At 34.7% G+C, this 20,630-nt stretch overlaps 1 protein-coding gene across 1 annotated transcript in view; it reads left to right on the plus strand.

Annotated features, from left to right (window-relative positions):
- The first annotated feature begins 5,429 nt into the window (after window positions 1-5,429).
- LOC147389393 (uncharacterized) overlaps window positions 5,430-20,630 on the plus strand; it is a 36,022-nt gene continuing 20,821 nt past the window's right edge. Inside the window, exons 1-14 of the mRNA XM_086418024.1 lie at window positions 5,430-5,717; window positions 12,163-12,463; window positions 12,990-13,218; window positions 13,430-13,769; window positions 13,856-13,969; window positions 14,056-14,184; window positions 14,268-14,459; window positions 14,544-14,738; window positions 16,732-16,869; window positions 16,972-17,094; window positions 17,167-17,420; window positions 18,678-18,781; window positions 19,126-19,220; window positions 19,305-19,544. Of these exons, the coding sequence (XP_086274150.1) occupies window positions 5,619-5,717; window positions 12,163-12,463; window positions 12,990-13,218; window positions 13,430-13,769; window positions 13,856-13,969; window positions 14,056-14,184; window positions 14,268-14,459; window positions 14,544-14,738; window positions 16,732-16,869; window positions 16,972-17,094; window positions 17,167-17,420; window positions 18,678-18,781; window positions 19,126-19,220; window positions 19,305-19,544 (2,553 nt within the window). The 5' untranslated portion in view covers window positions 5,430-5,618. The remainder of the gene's footprint in view (window positions 5,718-12,162; window positions 12,464-12,989; window positions 13,219-13,429; window positions 13,770-13,855; window positions 13,970-14,055; window positions 14,185-14,267; window positions 14,460-14,543; window positions 14,739-16,731; window positions 16,870-16,971; window positions 17,095-17,166; window positions 17,421-18,677; window positions 18,782-19,125; window positions 19,221-19,304; window positions 19,545-20,630) is intronic.

Genomic DNA, 20,630 nt, shown 5'->3' on the forward strand with positions numbered 1-20,630 from the left:
TAAGTTGTATTTTGTAAATAGAAAATGCGTCGGGATCTCTTGACCCATAGCACTACATGTAGGACATAAATGGGTCAGGTTTTATTTGAAATCCGAATTTAGCGGGTTTGGATCCTAGGAGTATATCTGAATAAAAAATTGGTCAAATATGGATTGATGTCCTATGATCTAAGTCATAACCATGTTGGAGACATCTACATCCATATATCCGTCTAGATCTGAATGATTTATTGCTTTGAAAATTAAAATTTTAGACTTTTCAAAATATTATTTTCTACTACTTTGCTATAACATAAATTCTTATAAAATAAAATGATTATAATGGTAAAAAATAAAAAATAATATAACAATTAACAAACAAATATAGAAGCAAAAATATTGAACGATCTGAAATTACCCAACTCGACCTAATTCGAATCAAGCAATTCGGTCGAGTCATATCCAAATCCGGATTTAGTGAAATCAAAATGGTTCGGATATGATTTGTTTAATAAGATCCAAGTCGTAATCAAATACAGATTCTGGTCTAGATAAAGAAATTTGGATATGAATATAGGTATACTAACACTCGGTCAGAATTCGATCCCTTATAAGCCTTAACTACATGATACAAATTAATTGAAAGTGTAAGATAAAAACATCTCTACAAAATATAGCTGATAGCACTGAGAGAATACCTTCAAATATATTAAGAGAACTGGCACCAATTCCCGACTAAATCGGTGGAGAGTTGCACACAGATGGTGTGGCGTTAGTAAAAGTTGATGTGGAAATTATAACTCTATGTATTAAGTGCTTGCAAATTTTTATGTTACGGCCCCGCTAGATATACGTTGGCAAAAATTTTAAAACAGCGTGAAAACAAAAGTTTGCAGTGTCCAGTGCTTAGCTTGGCTTGGTCCACTGCAATACACTGAAAATATTTATCCTCCCCTCAAAACTTTGTTAGACTTGAACTCAATGCAAAACTTTGCAGTGCAAACATTTGCAGCGAAGAGGATGCCCACTATTGTAGGAGTCAGGGAAATATCACTGAAATCCAAGGCTCAGCGGGGCCTATTTGACCCATGAAAGATTCTCCCTCCTACAAACAAAAATCAATTTTTATTTCTATCCATTGGGTTAGGAAATTTTAAATCATAGTCTTTACGAATATATGGGCAAGTGAGTTTCAAGCCCATAATGAGAAATGTTTGAATCCAATGGCTAGAATTCATCGATCGGATTGTTTTTTTTGCACAAATCCACTAGAAAACTTTTACCTTTCTAGACAAGATAGACTCAAGACCCCAACTAATGCAAAAGTGCTTATAAAAATGACAACTAACTGAATAAATGAGGTTGTAATGGATAAGGAAGTGATTAACAAATTCACCATTATTTTTACTCAAGGAGAAAAAAGTCGACTATGGCGTTTCCATGAGATATGAATAGGTCCACAATGGAGATCTTACTCAAGGTGCTCATCCAAACCCCGGGGAAAAATTAACACCTTGGCAGGGATATTGGACTCCCATATTGTGAATATTGAAAAAACTCGAATGCCACGAAAGAGTAAGAAGATTATAAAAGGATCTAACTAAAAATTTTCGGAATGATTTCTATTACATACTCGAGTTTCATCGCCTAAAGTAGAAATTGAGATGTCAAAAATACGCCTAATAAGACTATACAGGGAAAACACCTCCCAAACATTGAATTTCTTCAGAAACCAAAATCCTAGTAAGACTAGCCAACCGTTCCAATGAAAAGATTCTAAATCTAAATATTTTTTATTTAATTTATAAACACCAAAGAACGCATTTTCCACTTATCCCCAATCCAAAGTGCTTGGAACATATTGACCTGACATGACACAAGTATCACAAATTGGAATGGGTAATTATAAAAGCACCCCACAAATTATAAGAGTAACCCACATCATAGTCGAATTTTTTTGTCTTATACTGGTTAAATAGGTTGATTTTAAATCAACTCATTTCGATACTTCTAACCCCATCAAAACAAGTTCAAGAACCATAAATCATCCATTTTTTATAAATCAGTTTTGATGGGATTAGAAGTTTCGGAATGGGCTGACTGATTTTTGCTGGGAATGATCTCATTTCCGAAACTTTTAACCCATATAAGGCAACAATTCGGCACAGGTTGCCCTTATTAATTCGTGGGATGCTTTTATAATTATCCTATTGGAATTTCTTTCAGACACATACATTACACTATTAAAATTGTTTAAATGGAGGAGGAAGAGAGCTTACTTTCTAGTTCAAATGAAGCTCACATGATGGAGATTGAGAAGATGAGTATCAAGGTGAGCAAATTACTGGAGTTAGAAGAGTTTCGCATTCACGCCCTGAACCTTTAGCAATTGGGCTGTAATTAAAATATACAAATCAGCCAATTTTGATAAAAATTCGGTTCAAAAGAAAGAAAATTTGAAAAAATTCTTTTTGGGTATGATTAGATATGGATATATTCAAAGATCTAAATAGCAAATCAAACAGAATTGGATGAAAATTCGACTTCGTCAGAAGCAATTGAGGTGAGAAAAAATATGAAAAAAATCAAATAAATTAGAAACTACATTCTGAACATGATGGATTGTTTTGAAATGGTTTTCGGAAGAGATTTCATGATCACTGTATGTGAAAATTGATTTTCCCATCTTTTCTTTAATCCTCGTTTTCGTCCTCAAAACATTGAGGAACCCTAATCTATTCCATTTCCACGACCAGAAAAAAGAAAATTGATTTAAAAGTATCCCTCCAAGTTTTGGTGAATATTTGAGAGACCCCCGTGTTTTCAAACTAATAACATGCCCTCATTGACCTCGGTCTCTGCTAAAATATAACCTAAAAGACTAATCAAAATGACTTAAATGCCTTCTTTTTCAACATCTAATAAAAAACCTCCCAAAAATAGTCATCTCCAAGCTCTTCATCGTATATGGTAAATTATTCTCAACCTTGTCTTAGTTTGATTTTTTTTTTTATAAGCAAATATTCATTAAAGAAAGCGAGATTGAGATTTCATTAGATAATCTATCTATTTACACCATTGTCTTCCCTGCACTAGGTTTTGTACCAACTTTAGTAAGTAGTAAAAATTCAATCCAAATCATTATTGAAATCTCTATTTGGCAATTGATCAAATAGTTGTTATGGTTTGATTTTAAATTTAAAATCAATTTAGCCAAACTAATTTTTTTTACAAAATTCGATTGAGGATCACCTACGATTTTTTTTCTTACGCCGTTACAATTAATTTCTGGTTCTAGGACCAGTAGTTCTAGGGATCGACTCAGTTCTCTCAAATTGTTTCTCATTATTAAGAAAAGGTAACAAAGATAAAATACGAGCTTGTTTTATAGCAATAGTAATTAATCGTTGTTGTTTCAGAGTCAATCTATTCACTCGTCTAGATAATATTTTTCCTTGTTCACTAATAAATCGACTAATTAAACTCATGTTTCTATAATCAATTCGATCTCCCGATCCAATTGGGGGCAAACGCCTACATAGTTTATAGTTTATAGGACAAATTGATAAATCGGGCATTCCTAGCCCACCAAGCGAAACCGGTGATTTCTTAGTCATGACCAACTAAAGCTAAAGCTCCATTAAAAAGTGTTTCCACGAGGTAAAATCTCCTCAAGTAATATAAGGTTTTCACGAGGCTGATCTTGAGCCACCATCCAAACATGATTACCTTCATTTTAAATAATATTTTTGGTGTAGAAAGTCTCAACTTCAAGATCTTCCGCTGCAAGGATTTCCTGATTTTAAAAACATTGTAAAAACAAATAATTTGTCATTTTCAAAATTAAAATATTCATTGAAAATGATTTTATATTAAAATAAAAAAATATAGACCTTGTGGGAGGATTTCTTTCTCAACGGTCCATAACTTTTGGGCGCTAACCTGACAGCCCATTTAGTAAACATTTTACATGTAAGGGGTCCCTCAACTTGTCAACATCGTTTCTTCATGTAATATTTTTTGAGAGCTATTATTGGCATCTCAACTTTTACTTATTGCACCATAATTTCTTAAATTATTTATCACACTTTCATCTCCCCCAATTTGAAATATATATATATATATATACAAAAGAGGACAAATGAAGTTAGGATTCTAAATTTTTCTTAGATTTCGTAATGTTTGATCCGAGTGTATGTTTCACAACTATAATATTTGTATTTTGGGTATTTCAAAAAGATTTATCCAATATATAAGTGAAAAAATTGGACGGGGGGGGGGGATTCACAATTATAATGTTGAATTCACCACTTTAATTTGTCAAGTTCAACATTTTTCACTGTTGATTTCACTATTTTCTATTGTTTAATTCAATATTTTCTAAATTGTTGAGCTTAATATTTTTATCATCAATATGATTTTTTGTTTTTTTATTGGGTTCGACGATTTTGTCAATTTTATTTTTGAGATCGATGATAAAATTGTTGAGCTCGATATTAAAACGTCGAACTCTAAATAATATTGATCGCAACAGTAAAAAGTGGTGAACTCAATAACAAAAACTGGTATACTTGACAATGTAAATGTGATTTAAATTTTTTTCCCATTTTATTTGGTTTTAATATGAAATAAATATTCTCAAAATACCTAAAATGCATATATTATAATTGAGAAACACACTAGAATCAAAAGTTATGTCGGAATTTTCAAAAAATTTAGAATTCCAACTTAGTTCCTAATTTGTATTTTTGTTATAAATTGTTCAAATAAATAAAAATTCATTTACACGTTCATGATTATGAGTATATCATGCATAGTGAAAAATCGTCGAAAATGATTGCAATCAATGTTTACTAGATGTACTATCAAGTCTATTAAAAAAGGGATTATTTAGAAAGAGACCCATCCCACAGGGTCTATTAATTAATTTTGTTTGAATTAAAATTCAAGTGCGACTAATTTTACACTATTTTTTTATTTTATTTCGATTAGCCTTGAATAGTGAGGACAAAGGCCTTAGTGTAAGTCGCATCCACCGCCAAAAAGATCTCGAGATTTTAAAAAAGGTAATCAGATCCATAATAAATATCGAGATCATGATTATGCATCTCAAGATCCTTTGACGGTGGATGAGATTTAAATAAGACTTGTTTTTTTCTCACTATGTTAGTGAGGAAAGTTTAAGTTATTTTATTTTTCTCTATTTCTAGAAATTTTCGATATCTTAAAGAGTTGTGTCGATTGACCTCATGTCGCACTTTCTTGATATGGAGGTGCGCACAAAACCATAGATGCTTTTCAGTGGTATCTGGACGAAAGCATCTACGGTTCCGTACACAAATCCACATCAGCAAAGTGCGAAATGAGGTCTTTTTGAGTCACTTGAGCATTTCTATCTTAAAATACCTAAAATGTTTTTCCAAAATATAAATATCGCTCTCGGGAACTGAAACTCTGCTTTCTCGACGAATCTCCGCCAATCCTCTAACCTCAAAAGGCTTTCGATCTCGTGTTCTTCTGTTCTTCTGTTTCACAAGAATTCCTCTACTTTCGACCCCATCGCCCTTAACAGTTTCGTTCTCTCTCCTCATCATATCTGCTGAGAAGAAACAAACCCTAGAAATCTCATCAATCTCACCATGCTTCCTTTCACTTCGACCATTTCGAACCAGATTCGGTTCTTGATTCAGAGCTTGAACGACTCGAACTTCGACTCCGTCTTTAATGAGCTATGTCAGGTACACTAAATGCTCTTCTTTTTATCCCGATCGAGGTTCTATTGTAAAAAAAATGAACTGTATGTTTTGATCTTTAACTTGCTTAGATCGAAGGATTTGTGATGGATCAGTTAAGTTTTGTTTTTTTTGTATCCCTGGTAGAGTTCATCTAATTGATATTTCTGAATTTTTAAAAAAACTTTATTTTAATGTGAGAACCAGCATTTATTTTGTGTTTTGGGGAAATATTGTTACAGTTGTTAGCTAATGTTTCACTAAATATAAAGTTTCATAAAATTTAAGTTTCAATTACTCAATTATTGATTGCATGGCAATGGAAAGAACTATCCCGCTCTCAAAGTTGCAAGTTTAAACTCATGGGACCTTCCCACACAGCACAAAGAGATATCTTTGATTGTATTAGATGTTAGATGAGATGCCTCATTGGGAAATTTACCTGGATGATACATTTGCTGAAACACCGTAATTTAAAGATTTTCATTAACGTGTATTAAATACACTTCAACACACTTAAGGTGTTTTGGTACGAAAATCAATTTCCAAGGTTTATTTAATGCTCTTTAACATGTACCCTCACGGCACATTTCAACAAAACCCTAATTTAAATATGGGAAAATTACTAAAATAGTGTTAGTTTTGTTTGTTATTACCAAAAACATGATAATTTTTTAAAAATTACTAAAATATATTTAAAACTCTGGATTGGCTAATGTTTTTTAAAATTGTGAGACTGTCCAATGTTTTAACTTATCTTTTTTATGTTTCCAGATACTCACATTTTAACTTGAGTAAGTCTAATCTTACTAACTTAGTAAGATTTCAAATCATATAAAGAGTCATTGAGCTCAAATGGATTACCAAATTGGCAAATCCAACACCCCATCCCTTCATGGGAAAACTCGGATAAAAAAATGAAAAAAAAAAAAAAAAAAAAAACTTCTTTTGGGTTTGATCCAAAGTTTTGAAAATGGACGACTATTGAACTCCCACTGAACACCCAAACTAAAAACTAAAATTTAAAAGTGAAATATTTTTATTTATTATTATTATTTTTAAGTTCATAGAATTTTTCCCTCTACATTCTTGGGGGATCGGATCATGTTTTCGGATGCCACGAGATCACCCAACTCTTAGTAAGATTTGAAATCTTACTAAGTTCATAAGACTAGACTTACTCAAGTTAAAATGTGAGTATCTAAAAATAAGAGGATAAGTTAAAACGTTGGACAGTTCAGCGTTTTAAATCTCTTTTAGTAATTTTAAAAAAATTGTCACTTTTTTTTTTTTTTTATAATAAACAACAAAACTGATGTTGTTTTTGTAATTTTTCCTTTAAATATTAGAAATGGTTTATAACAGTGTTTTAAAAGTACTCGTGTTGTTTGTAATGCATTGTCTTTTGATGAATATATATCTCATTAATATACAAAAGCAACTCACAACAGGAGGTTGTGATGACCTACCTACCTAGAAGACTTTTTTTTTTTTTTCATACAACAACTCCCATCTAAACAAGAAACCATCACAATAAAGACCACTGAATTCTTTGAAAGGCTTGCATGGAAGGAGAATGAGTGCTAAAATGTTGATAATGACTTCTTGCATTGCATGCACCTTGATATCAACAACTCGCCAATTTATTTATTTCAAAACGCCTCAACAACCCACAAAGAGAATCAAATTTCACAATACTTTATTGAGGACTCCAAATTGAAGATCAATGGCCATGCTATCGAACAGATGAAGTTTTTCCCGTGATGGAATTGTGGATTTCTTCAAAATGTGTTCTTGGAGAATACTGGGGAGAGACCTTTGTTGGAAAATTCATCATTTGATTAGATTGGTGAGGATCACCTTGTGTGGTTGGAACCGACTTTCAATGATTAGGTTTGCAATATGATACTATCGGAGTCATGTATGTAATGGGGCCCTTGATCATGATGGCTCCTGGGTAGAATTTATCAAATCATGTTGGAACATAGCCAAAATGTTATATTCCAGGATCAAATTGGTTATCCTTTTAGTGATATGTTACAAGGAGGGTTTTTTTGTTGATGGCAAACAAATCATGGATGGATTTCTCATCGCAATTGAGTGCACTAATTCTATTATTTGACCGGGCATCCCTAGTGTCGTTTGTAAGATAAATATGGGAAAATCCTTTGAACATGTAATTGCCTTTTTGGAGTATTTGATTGGTCATATGGGTTTCAACATGAGTTTGATTGGTTTATGAAATTTGTTTCCTCTCATTTTATCGATTTTGGTGAATGATTGCCTTGTTGGCTCTTTTAAGAGATCTTGAGGTTTAAGACAAGGGGTTTGATCGTCTCCATTCCTTTTTGTTATTGTGGTTGAGGTTCTTGGAGGCTTTGTGCCCAGTGAGGAGGGGAGGGGCGGGGAATTCACCTGTTGCACATTTTTGTTTCGTCGAGGAGGAGAGATATCCCCATTTTTCTAAATTAGTGTAAAATATTGTATGTAAAAAGTAAGTTTAGAAGATCGACTACATTCAGGATGCTTTTCGGGATTGATTTTATCTTTATTCCGTCGACAAACTTGGTGATGTAGGACAACCTAGGTTTTATTGATCCCAAGTTTGTTCCACTTTAGGAAGAGTGGGGGAAGGACTAATTAGGCGAGTAAGAAGATTGAAATGTTATAAAAGTGAAATATTTAGGCTCAAAAGGTTAATTGGTAAAGGGTAAACGTAAAATTCTGCAATAGGATGTTGAAATTAGGTTTAGGGTATGACACAAGATTAGGTAATAGAGTTTATTTGAAATAGAAATTATTGGTATAGGTGTTTTTTTATGGTTTGGGGAGGGATTGGATGTTTTTCTTGATTATTGATGGTTCTTTTATGGTTCAAAACAGAAAAATAAAGAAAAAGAAGAGAAAAGATTATTGATGATTCTTTTATGGTTTCAAAACAGAAAAATAAAAGAAAAAAAGAAGAGAAAATATTATTAAAAGGCTAGTATGACAAATTTACCTTGGAATCACTCAAATGATTTCCATGGAATCACAAAGTTGAATACCCCAACATTCAAGCAAGTAAACAAGAACTTATGCAATTTATTTATTCATCAAAATCTCTCTAAAACAAACTATTGCATCGTTTTAAATAGGAAAGACTAATTGCTAAAACCTAAAGGATTTCTAATTTGACTCTACCTTGTGCTCCAATTAACTTTTTCGAAATAGAAAATTTTCTGAAATAGTAACTTTCCAAAAATATTAAAATTCCTAATTTGACAAAAACTCTCCTACTAAACTTAACATATCTAATAATAAACTTCAAAAACAGGTAGGACTGAAAAAAAAGGCCCATTGCTAAAATCCACTAACTAAAATAAAATAAAATAAAACACTAAAAACTAAAATATGGCCCTAAATAGGATAGGCCCATGATCTATGGTGTCACTATATCCGAACCTTTTTGCTTTTATTAATAAATCCATATCCAGATCCAATCCAATCGAATTAATTGATTTGGGTCGGTCGGGTTGGATAATTTTAAACCGTTCAAGGTTATTTCAAGAAAAATCGCTAAAAGTGTGGCCAAAAGGTGACTCAAACACAAGACCTCTCCCTTTTTGAAGAAGGCCTTGACCACTATACCCAACGCTTGTTGGTTGATGAAAAATATAGCTTACAAAGTGATATATCATTCGGATTTAGATGGGATTGATTCGTATCCGACTTGGATCAAGGGACATCAACCCATATCCGACCCATGTTTTAATTCGGATATACTTGAAAGAACCAAACCCACTAAATTCGGATCACTTGGATTTCGGATAAAATCTGACCCACTTTAAGCCCTGGACCCAAATAAGATAGGCCCATGATCTATGATGTCCTCATACTTGGGCCTTTTGAAAACGAGCAAGGATTCTATGGCACTTTTTATAGTTTGTTGTATGTTGGGGTCACTTGAAAGAAAGAAACAATCGAGTATTTGAAGGGTAGGAACAATGTGTCCAAGAGATTGTCGTTAGCATTTTGGGTTATATCTTCATTTGGTTGCAAGATGTTCGAGTATTTTAAAGGTGTCTTCTTTGAAGACTTCTCATTCCAATGGGATGTAGTACCCAGTTGTTGATTTAGTCATAGAGCTGTGAAACATTGTAATTTTGGTCATCTTTGTAGTTCTGATAGTCATCTTGATCATCCTTTATTATAATACTAGAGTTTGCCCATGCTTATGACATAGACATCCTCTTTCGGGTTAAGGGGGTAAAAGTGTAAAAATAAAGTTAGAGGGGTATTATTGAAAATTTTTAAGGTTAAAGGGGTAGAAGATGAAAAATAATAAAGTGGGTTAAAGGGTAAAAGATGAAATATAGGAAAGTTATAGGGGGTGAAGTGTAAAGAAAATAAAGTGGGTCCTACAAAACTATAGTTTGATGGGAGGGTCAAGGGGGTAAAGGTGACAAAAAAAGTTGGAAGGGTATTATTAAAGAATTTTAAGGTTAAAAGGGTAAAAAATGAAAAATAATAAAATAGGTTAAAATAGGGTAAAATAAGAAATATAATAAAGTTAGAAGGAGTGAAGAGTAAAGGAAATAAAGTGGGCCCTACCGTTGTTATTAAAATTTCTTGAGGTTAAGAGGAAAAAAATAAAAATAAAAACAATAAAAAGGAAAGTGTGGTGTCGGTTTGATGGGACATTTGTTCAGCTACAAAATTGTAGTTGAGGAGACATTTATCCCAACTCGAAAAATACAAAATTGTAGCAACTCAATTATGTTTTACTTTATAGACTAGAGTTCTCCTGTGCCTACCACGAACATCCTCTCTCGAGTTAAGGGGGTAAAAGCGTAAAAATAAATTTAGAGGGGTATTATTGAAAATTTTTAAGGTTAAAGAGGTAAAAGATGAAATACAATAAAGTGAGTTAATGGGGTAAAAGAGAAAATATATGAAAGTTATAGGGGTTGAAGTGTAAAGAAAATAGAATCATTCTCACAAAATGACAATTTGATGGGAGGGTTTAGTGGGTAAAAGTGAAAACAATAAAGTTGGAAGGGTATTATTAAAGAATTTTGAGGTTAAAGGGGTAAAAGATAAAAAATAATAAAGTGGGTTAAAAGGGGTAAAAGAGGAAATATAGTAAAGCTAGAAGGAGTGGAGTAAAGGAAATAAAGTGGGTCCTACCATTGTAATTAAAATTTCTTGAGGTTAAGAGGAAAAAATAAAAAATAAAAAATAAAAAAATAGGTTAAATAGGAGATAAAATAAAGTTAGAGGGAGTGCAGAGAAAGTACAAAAAAGTGTGGTGTAGGTTTGATGGGACATTTATCTCAACTCAAAAAACACAAAACTGTAACAACTCAGTTTTGTTTTATTATATAGATTGTACTTATATCTTTAAAAAAGTCATCTTCTACCTAAACATAAAGTTTTCAAAGAAGACGCCTTCAAATTCCTTAAACAATTTACACCAAAAGAGCAACAAACTTATAATGAAAATAATGATGTCTTGAAGGGAATTTTCCTTCCCTTTGAAAATCCGATATTTCCTCTCCTTCTAGATGCCCCAACAAATATTGAATGGGTTCAAACTCCAAAGAATTATTTCTCCTGCCAAAAATGAGAGACGCTTTGGGACAAAAATGACATTGAACTTGGGAAACACCAGGCTAGATGGAACAAAGACGGAAGTGATTGAATTTCAAACACAAATTTGCAATGTATAAGCAAATGATTGATCGCGTTACCACTAGATTTACATAAAAGTTAGAAATTAAGTGTATGAATGAAAAAGAGAATTTTCCTTTCAATTGCCGAGGGCTCACAACCAAGACTGCTCAACAACTCTCTTTCTTAAAAAATGGACCAGCTAGGATGGACCTTTTTTGTGGGTAGGGCCCCTTGGACTAGGGTGACAATATTATCTCCTTATAAGGATTGTCACCCGTATCATATTCTTCATGTGATGTGTTCCTTTAAAGGAACGACAAGTCTGGAAGGTACCCTTCGCATGTTTTCTTTGTGGTTGATGGTTTTGGTATAGTGAAAGTTTAGTTCGCACAAGAAGGTAGATGAGAATAAGAATTTTTTTATTCTGCTAATTCTCTTCTTGTTGCACCATGTCCAAGCTTGATGATATCAGTGGAACAAAAGTCACCATAGGATTCTACCCTTCTCAGTGATATGACTTAGTGTTAATATTTTGTCTAGGACAGCCAACCAAATATTTTGTCTATTTTCATTTATCAACAGCCAAATGATCTAATTATGCTATACATTACATTTCTATTGATGTTTCATTGCATTTCCATATTTTTGAAATCTATGTTTGTAGAGTATTCAAGTCCCTTCTGCACTGCTTATGTTTATCATGTTCGACAATATTTTTCATCTTCTTCGTGAATTTTTTTATTTTTTATGCATTTTTCTGCATTACTTGCTGATGTAACATTTGTCTTCTGTTCAGTTTATCGACTATGGGATTGACGGAAGCATTTTACTGCTTCAAGCCTGCTTAGATCACATGAATTTTCTCAGTGGACACATTCAAAACATGCAGCTGAAACCAGATTTCCTTGCTGCCATTTTTAGATATTTGTTGAATAAGCCGAATTTCAGTACAGTCTTTTGCGAAACACTAAGAAGTACAGTGATCACTGAAGGATTTCTTGAAAGTCTATCTAAGGAGCTACAATTGTCCGTGTCTGAGAAAATTGGCATTGGACTTGCTTTGTCTGATTCAGAAGATCTTGACATCCGAACGAATGGTGAGCTTCTATACTAGTTTGGAGATAATTTTTCGAAGTCCCTCTACTTGGAACTTCTCAGAATTCATGTGAACAGTTACCTCTAAATTCTTTGAGAAATATTTTCGTTACTAACCTAGTAAATATTTTAAGCCTTCCTAAGGGTCGTTTTGCTCAAATGGATTACCACATTAGCAATCCAACTCCGCAGCCTCCAAATTTCATCGAAAAACTCAGATCCATTTTTTTTTTCTTTCAAAAACCAATTTTTTGGGACTTGATCCAAGGTTTTGAAAATGGATGGCTACCGAACTTCCACCTAATTCCAAAATTTAAAATTTAACTTCAGCGGTAAAAATAAGTTTTTTTGATTTTTTTTTTTCAAAGTTCATGGAATTTTGTCCTGTACAACCTTGAAGCATCGGATCATGCTTTTTGAAGTCACAAGGTGAATCCAAGGACCCTTAGTAAGGCTAGTCGGACTCAAATTCTTTTTTGCATTTGTATTCTTATCATGATGTGGAACCAACTCTTGGCTGCTTTCCAGGGCAAAATTTCTGCATGGCTCATATCGAGGAATTGTGTGCCAACCCTGCTTCTATAGAATCTCATGAGCAAATTCAGCAAATTGTTTTGTTCCTTTCTCGATCAGAGGGTCTTGCCAAACATGTTGATTCCTTTATGCAGATGCTGTCTTTATTGCAACTGAAACATAAGCCTCCTTTTATATTAGCACCACTGCTCTCTGATAATTTGCGTGAGACCAACACTTTAAGGTTTTCATCTCTCTTGGTTGTTTCATTGTTTTAGAGAGCTTCTATTGCCACACTAACTTTTGCTAATGCCACCCAAAGATGTGTGCTAATTCTTTGGTGGTTTACATATGAATTGGGGTGGCATTAGCAAAAGTTGGTGTGCAATAGAATCTCTCTTGTTTTATTCCAGTAATCCTTTTCTTTGTCTTACTGGTGGTTATGTTTGTTGCAGGCATTTGGATTTATTCTACGAAACCAGTGAACATGATTTTGATGCTGTTCTAGCAGAGATAGAGAAGGAAATGAGTATGGCTGATATCATGAAGGAATTGGGCTACGGTTGCACAGTTGATACTTCACATTGTAAGGAGATGTTATCTCTTTTCCTGCCTTTGACTGAAGCCACTCTTGCTAGAATGCTTAGCACAATTGCACGCACCAATGTTGGTCTTGAGGATGTTCATAACACATATCCGACATTCTGCTCTGCTCTTGGCAGTAGTTCATCGGTTGATTTGACATGTTTGCACTCTTGGAATGTTGGTGTCCTTGTAGATTCAATTAAACAACTAGTGAGTATCATTGCAAATCACTCATGCGGTGTGCCATTGTTTCCTATCATCCGCTTTGTTATTAATTTTGATAGTCTGAACTTCAGGCTCCTGATATTAATTGGATACGTGTTATGGAAAACCTGGATCATGAAGGGTTCTACTTCCCTAACGAGGAGGCATTCTCCTTTTTCATGTCTGTCTATGCAAATGCATGCCAGGTATGCTTGTAGTGCAGAATGTGAATTTGAAACAAAATTGTTTTTGTTTGACATTGATATTAGATTAACAGAAATGATTTATGTAGGATCCTTTCCCACTCCATGCCATCTGTGGGTCTGTTTGGAAGAATGCTGAAGGTCAGCTATCTTTCTTAAGATATGCTATTTCAGCAAAACCCGAGATATTCACCTTTGCACATTCTGTGAGGCAATTGGTATGGTATTTAGCATTTTCAAGTTAGCTCTTATCTATGTATTCTTCTTGTTTGATTAATAGAAGTGGCTATGTATCGTGCAGGCATATGTTGATTCATTGAACGGTCAGAAGCTTGCACATGGACATGCGAATCAGGCTTGGTTATGTCTTGATCTTTTGGAGGTGTTATGTCAACTAGCTGAGAGGGGTCATGCTTGTTTTGTCCGATCAACACTTGACTATCCCCTTAAACAATGCCCTGAAGTATTGCTTCTTGGAATGGCCCACATCAATGTGTGTTCTTCTCGTTCGTTTCATCTTGGAATTATTTTCCCTTACGTTTATGGAGTTTGACAAAATTTTACTCTGTCCATGCAGACTGCATATAACCTCCTCCAATATGAAGTGTTGTCCACTGTTTTTCCTATGGTAGTAGAGAATGCCTCTGGGAGTGGCGTAATTCTTCATCTCTGGCATGTTAATCCTAATTTTGTTTTGCGAGGGTTTATGGACACCCACAGTACTGATCCAGAAAACATGACTAGAATTTTGGGCATTTGTCAAGAGCTAAAGGTAAAACTTAATCTTTGTAATCAATTTTATTTTATTTTTTGATCAAAAAGCTATTATATACATGTATAGGCAACAAAATTTTATAAAGAAGCACTATTGGAGAGGACCTCCTACAAACAAAAAGATGAAACTAATGACGTCAATATTGGAGCACACATGTTCCCACCTAAATAAAGAGTCCTCGAAAAAGAAACTACTAAACTTTGGAGTAATTTACAAAAAAAAAAAAAAAAGCCTTAAAAATGCTGGTCACAACATCGGCAACAGAATTTTCCACCCTTTCAAAAAATCAACTTTTCTCTCAAATATCAACATATAGCAAACAGGGTCAAACTCCACATAATCCTCTTCCTACCACAAAGATCGATAATGGCCAAGAATGGAAAAAGGGAGGATATGAATTTAGGAAAAAGCCAATAGGTGTGAATCAGGGCTAGGAAGTAGGACCCAAGACCTCAAGAGTAGGAGCAATGAATAAGAGTATAATCACATAATAAGCAAGAATTAATAGAGGTTATGTCCCTGGATGTGTCTTTATCATTTGTTAGAACTTTTCTTGTGGAAGCACCGCAAATAAAGAAAGCTACCTTAAAATGAATTCTGGAGCCCCAAATGGCAGCAACTGGAAAAGAAGAAAGAGAGGTTGGGTTCATTGATTGATAGAAAGACTTTACGGCAAAAACTCCATTCTTACTCCTCCGAGCTCTTCGGTTCTCATTTGAGGGAGTGATCAGAATTACCAAAATACAACTAATAAGCTCAACAATAAGCTCGATTTCCCAATCGTTGAATTTTCTCCTGAATTCGAAGTTCCATGTTATGTTGGCCCTAGTCCAAAGTTAAGCCCAAAGCTAGAACTGTTGTACATCATATACCACTATAGTATTTCTTTGTTATTAATTGCTTATTTGCAAAGGGAGATGTGGGAAGGCGTTAAAGGTTTTAGTAAAACTTTGGGTGACGGCTTGTCATGCTGGATCCATTGTCCGTGGTTGCTATTGTTGTTTCGGTCATCCAACACTAACCACTTAAAAAAATTGTGAGAAAACCTAGGGTTTGTGTGTGTGTGAGAGAGTCGTACAAGTTGATTGCATACCATATCAGATCTGCAAGGTGATTGCATGGTAGGAGAGAGGGAGGCTAAAACCCTATTCCTACAATGTCCATCGAAGACCAAGGATCCATCGGGAGCGAGACAATGTAACTTCCAACTGTTCGATCAAATGGGTTACATCAGATAGGAAATTCTCCCCTACTTGTGACCCCGCCTTCCCATCTCAGATTCACTCACAGAAGTGTGTGTGAGTGTGAGTGTGAGAGGAAGCACAACTTATTGGGTTCGTTGACTGAAGGAGATTGCAAGGAGTACCATCTATGAATATAAGAGAGGAAGAGAATGAATCCGAGAGATAAACCCTATATTTCTCTTCTTTGAGTGTTGAGAGAGAGTGGAGTTGTCAAAACCAGTGTGAAACCAACTTTTCTCTTGTTTCTCCAAAATTAAATCAGAAACATAGAGGAGTTAGAGGATGAACCCTAAGAGAAAGAGATATGACAAGTTGCACAGAGAGTTGTAGAATACTTGAGAGAGAAGAAAAAGTAGAAAGGGAAATTACTTAATAGACCCTAGATATTTCTAAAGAGGTTGAAGGTTTAGTTAAAATGGACTTTTTATATTAAAAAATTTGGATTGGATTGGGGCTAATCCAAACCGATCCAAAATTTTATTGAATTTTGAAATCTCAATCCGAAAATCCAAAACCTTGATCCGAACCCGATTTTTTTCGGATCAGATACCGGATAAATGTCAGGTCATTGCCAGCCCTAATCGAACCCATTAAAGGGGTTGGTAGCGTTAAGTCTATTTCATTTAATCAAAGGTTTACTTATTCCCTTGTATAAATTCTCCTGATAAGCTTGTGCTCCAGGAGTGTATATTTTGGCTGACTCCCTGTGTTTGTTTATTCCTCTGGTTTCTGTTTGTTTCACACAGATTATATCATCAGTGTTGGACATGACTCCATTTCCATTCAGTATTAAACTGGCTGCCCTTGCTTCTGGGAAAGAACAAATAAATCTTGAGAAATGGTTGAACGATAATCTAAGTGCATACAAAGATACTTTTTTTGAGGTAATATTCATTGGTTCTCCACCCTCACCCCTTTTTTATATATCTCCCCTCAATAATTATGAGATTGGAGTTAACATGTGAATTCATCTTGTTACTTTTCAGGAGTGTCTCAAATTCTTGAAAGAAATCCCATTTAGTGCAGCACAAGATGCTCCTGCAAGTCCCTTTCAACAGTCTAGTGCAGTTGTGGATGTTTATTCGGAGACCAGTTCGATATTTTACAAGGTCCCTATGCGTCATAGTTTTCGCATCTTTTTTGCAGAATTAGTGCATTTTTAATCTTAATGTATTTTGCAGGTTCTTCAAGCTCATGCTGGCCAGAATATCCCTCGTCAGCTTTTCGAGGAAATGAAAAAGTTGCATTTAGACTCTTTGCATGTTAATCCAAGATTGCAGAATGGTGGTGCAACAGATTCCTCAAAATCTGATGGATATCCGGATGATGTTGAGGCAGAAGCAAATACTTACTTTGATCAAATGTTTTCGGGGCGGTTAACCATTGATTCAATGGTTAAAATGCTTGCTCGTTTCAAGGAATCTTCTGAAAAAAGGTGTTACCGAAATTACTGAATTGAATCAAAAAGGGAAAAAAGAACTTGCTTTGAAGATTATTTAGTGATATATTTTATCAAATCCTAAATATTATTTAGTGCTATATTCTATCACATTCCTTCATCTTGACGAGAACCTTTTGTTTTGTTTCAAAAGTATTTTTTGATGATAAAGAGAATTTATTGAGTGGTCACACTAGAACAGCATTGCATACAAGAACAAGGAAAAAACAAAGGGACAAAAACAGCAGGCCAAAACAAAATATGTATCTACACCACTCTATTACACACCACCCAATCCCATCTCTCCATAAAATCATCAAAACAGACCTCTTTCACTTCCTCAAAAACCTCCAAACTTTCCTCTTGAAAGCAGGGAAAGCAAGGTCATGCTGAGACCATGATCCACACTCTCCATTCTTCTTACACATATGACACAAGTTAGCAGAGATGATACCCCTCCAAATCACATTCCATGGTTAGGATCATGCTCCTAACAGTGTCCCAAATGAAAAAAAAAAACAAATCTTTGACAGGACTTTTGGGCTCCAAACAGCCACGAAAAGAAATCTCATCAGCTGGCACTGTTGTTAGTGCCTTTTTCTGTTCTACTAAAACATTTTCTTTATGCTGCCCTTCCAGATCTGGTCCTAGACATTTTCATCTTTGACGTTGGATGCACCTGATGGACTTGTGTTTCTAAACTGGACATGTTTATTAACTTCATAAGTTAAGATGGCAGTACACAGTTCTGTTGCATGGTCGACACTGCATTCTTGATTGTTGATACTCACAGCATGATATCATGACTCCTCTAAGGGACATTACTATAAATCTTTTTTTTTTGTTGTATGCATTTTTATTCCCTTTGACTAATTAGTTGCTATTTGAGAATAAACGGTTGATATTGCCATCTTAAATGTGAGTATCATGCTTATGATTTGGTATTCAACTCCTAGAATTCCATGTAATATTTTTAATGAAGTTCATCTGTTCCATGCATCAACAAATGGCAAAGATGCAGTATTCCAATTTTTTTTTTTTTTGGGTGCTTTCTTGATGTAATATCTTCTGCTCAGTTTAAAAAGTTACTGATAGAAATGCCTTCGTGAAGTAGTGATGATGCAAAATGAGACAGAATTTTCCATTTCACTTGATTTCAAAATAGACATGTTTAACATTTATGAGTCCATCTAGTGGTTATTTGCTTGTGATTGAAGAAGAATAGTCTAACTTGATCTTGACATGAATTGTCAGGGAACAATCAATCTTTGAGTGTATGATAGCAAATCTATTTGAGGAGTACAAGTTCTTCCCCAAATACCCAGAAAAGCAGCTTAGAATTGCTGCAGTTTTTTTTGGTAAGGATTATTATAATATATTTGGAAATTCTTTGTCATGTTAGGCTCTATGGTTAATCCTCTTTTACAATCTGAAGCCATCAGTCTACAATTCTTCAAACTATTATTTCAAAGTGAAGATGTGGATGACCTAATGTTTGGACACCTACCATTCATTTTGACATTACAAGCAATACCCTGTTTTAGTATGCTCAAAACTTGAAAATTTCTCTTTAAATTATTTATTTGATTTTCTCAAACTTCGTTGTGGATTCAACTTTTCTATCTAAGCATTACTGACCTTCTAAACCTCTAGCTTGAGCTGTGAAGCTTCTTCTCAATTGTGATCATGGATTTATTTGTAGGATCTTTAATAAAGCATCAGCTTGTGACGCATCTTACCCTTGGTATTGCTCTGCGTGGTGTTTTGGATGCATTGCGGAAATCTGCAGATTCCAAAGTTAGTATTATCTTTTCAGTAAGTGCCTTATTCTCTATTGTTAGTTTTTGTTGTTGCCTTTGGTGATGGCTTCTCTTCTTGCAGATGTTTGTATTTGGGGCCAAGGCTTTGGAGCAGTTTGTAGACCGTTTGGTAGAGTGGCCACAGTACTGCAACCATATCTTGCAAATATCTCATCTGCGTGGAACCCATACAGGGCTCGTTACATTCATTGAGGGTGCTCTTGCTAGGATCTCATCGGGCCACTCGGAAGCAAATGTAGGCAATGCTGCTTCTACAGATCAGCTCCAAGGATCTAGTCAGGCTACGATGGAAGGCATGGAGGTATTGGCTTGAGTTTTAGTTTTGTACAATACCATGCATTGAAATCCATGCTAGAACTCATAAAATCTGTGTATCTTTGAAATATGAATGAAGTCTTGGCATATTATTAGCAAGGTTCAACCATCTTGGTATTGCTAATAATAAATCACATATCAAATCTATGGATGCCATGGCATTTCCTGTTACTGCTTGAGCCAAAATGGATTTTTATTTTAAATGCGAGACGTTATTCTTTCAAATACATTGTTTGATGGTGAAGTAGCGTGCAAGCTTGTTGAGAAGTTTATCATTTCAACCATGTCTACCATTTTTTTTTTTTTTCCTTTTGGTTGGGTGTGGCCTTTAAGGAATTTAAGGGGGTTTTCTTTAAGGATTTCTTGGTGAGATGGGATTGGGGTTGTAGTATTCCAGTGTTGTAATGGGTGTGTTAAGGCCCTTTTGGAGTCTTGGTTGTCTTGGGGTAACACTTTTAGCGCCTCTAAAAGGATTTTATGGAGCATTCTTCCAGGATTAATCTTCTGGGGCCTATGGATGGAGAGATATAGACGCACCTTCAAGGGCAAGGTGTTAGAAATGAACGACCTTATTATGTCAATTTTGGGTTTTTTGTTCTTTTGGGGAAAGATGGTCAAAGAATTCAACGGCATTTTCTTTGAAGATTTTTTTGTTAGATGGGATCTTGTTTGTAATTTAGTGGTGGCCTAAGCGGTCATCCTCACTCTTTTTGATAAGTTGTACTTTGGGGCCATCTCATCCCCTTTTTTAAATAAAATTTTAACTTATAAAAAAAAATGTTTTCCAGCCATCTCAACTGCCTTTAAAATTTTTTACTTATAAAAAAATCATTTGATGGTGAAGAAGTTCCGAGTAACGTGGTCATGGCTTCCTCTTCTAGACTCGAAGCATAGAAAAACTCTCATTTGCGACCCGTGGGCAGGGGTACCCTGTACTCCAAAGACTCCTCTGGCCACCTGCCCTTACAACGGGGGTTTCTACTGTGACTTCGCCAAGGATGTGCAATTGTAGGGACAATTTCATTGTTCGAGTCTGATGAATGTCTCTGATTCTACATGTGCTGCTTTCCCG

This window comes from Akebia trifoliata, chromosome 12, assembly GCF_017979445.1.
Source record: "Akebia trifoliata isolate Shusen 1 chromosome 12, ASM1797944v1, whole genome shotgun sequence".
NCBI lineage: Eukaryota > Viridiplantae > Streptophyta > Magnoliopsida > Ranunculales > Lardizabalaceae > Akebia > Akebia trifoliata.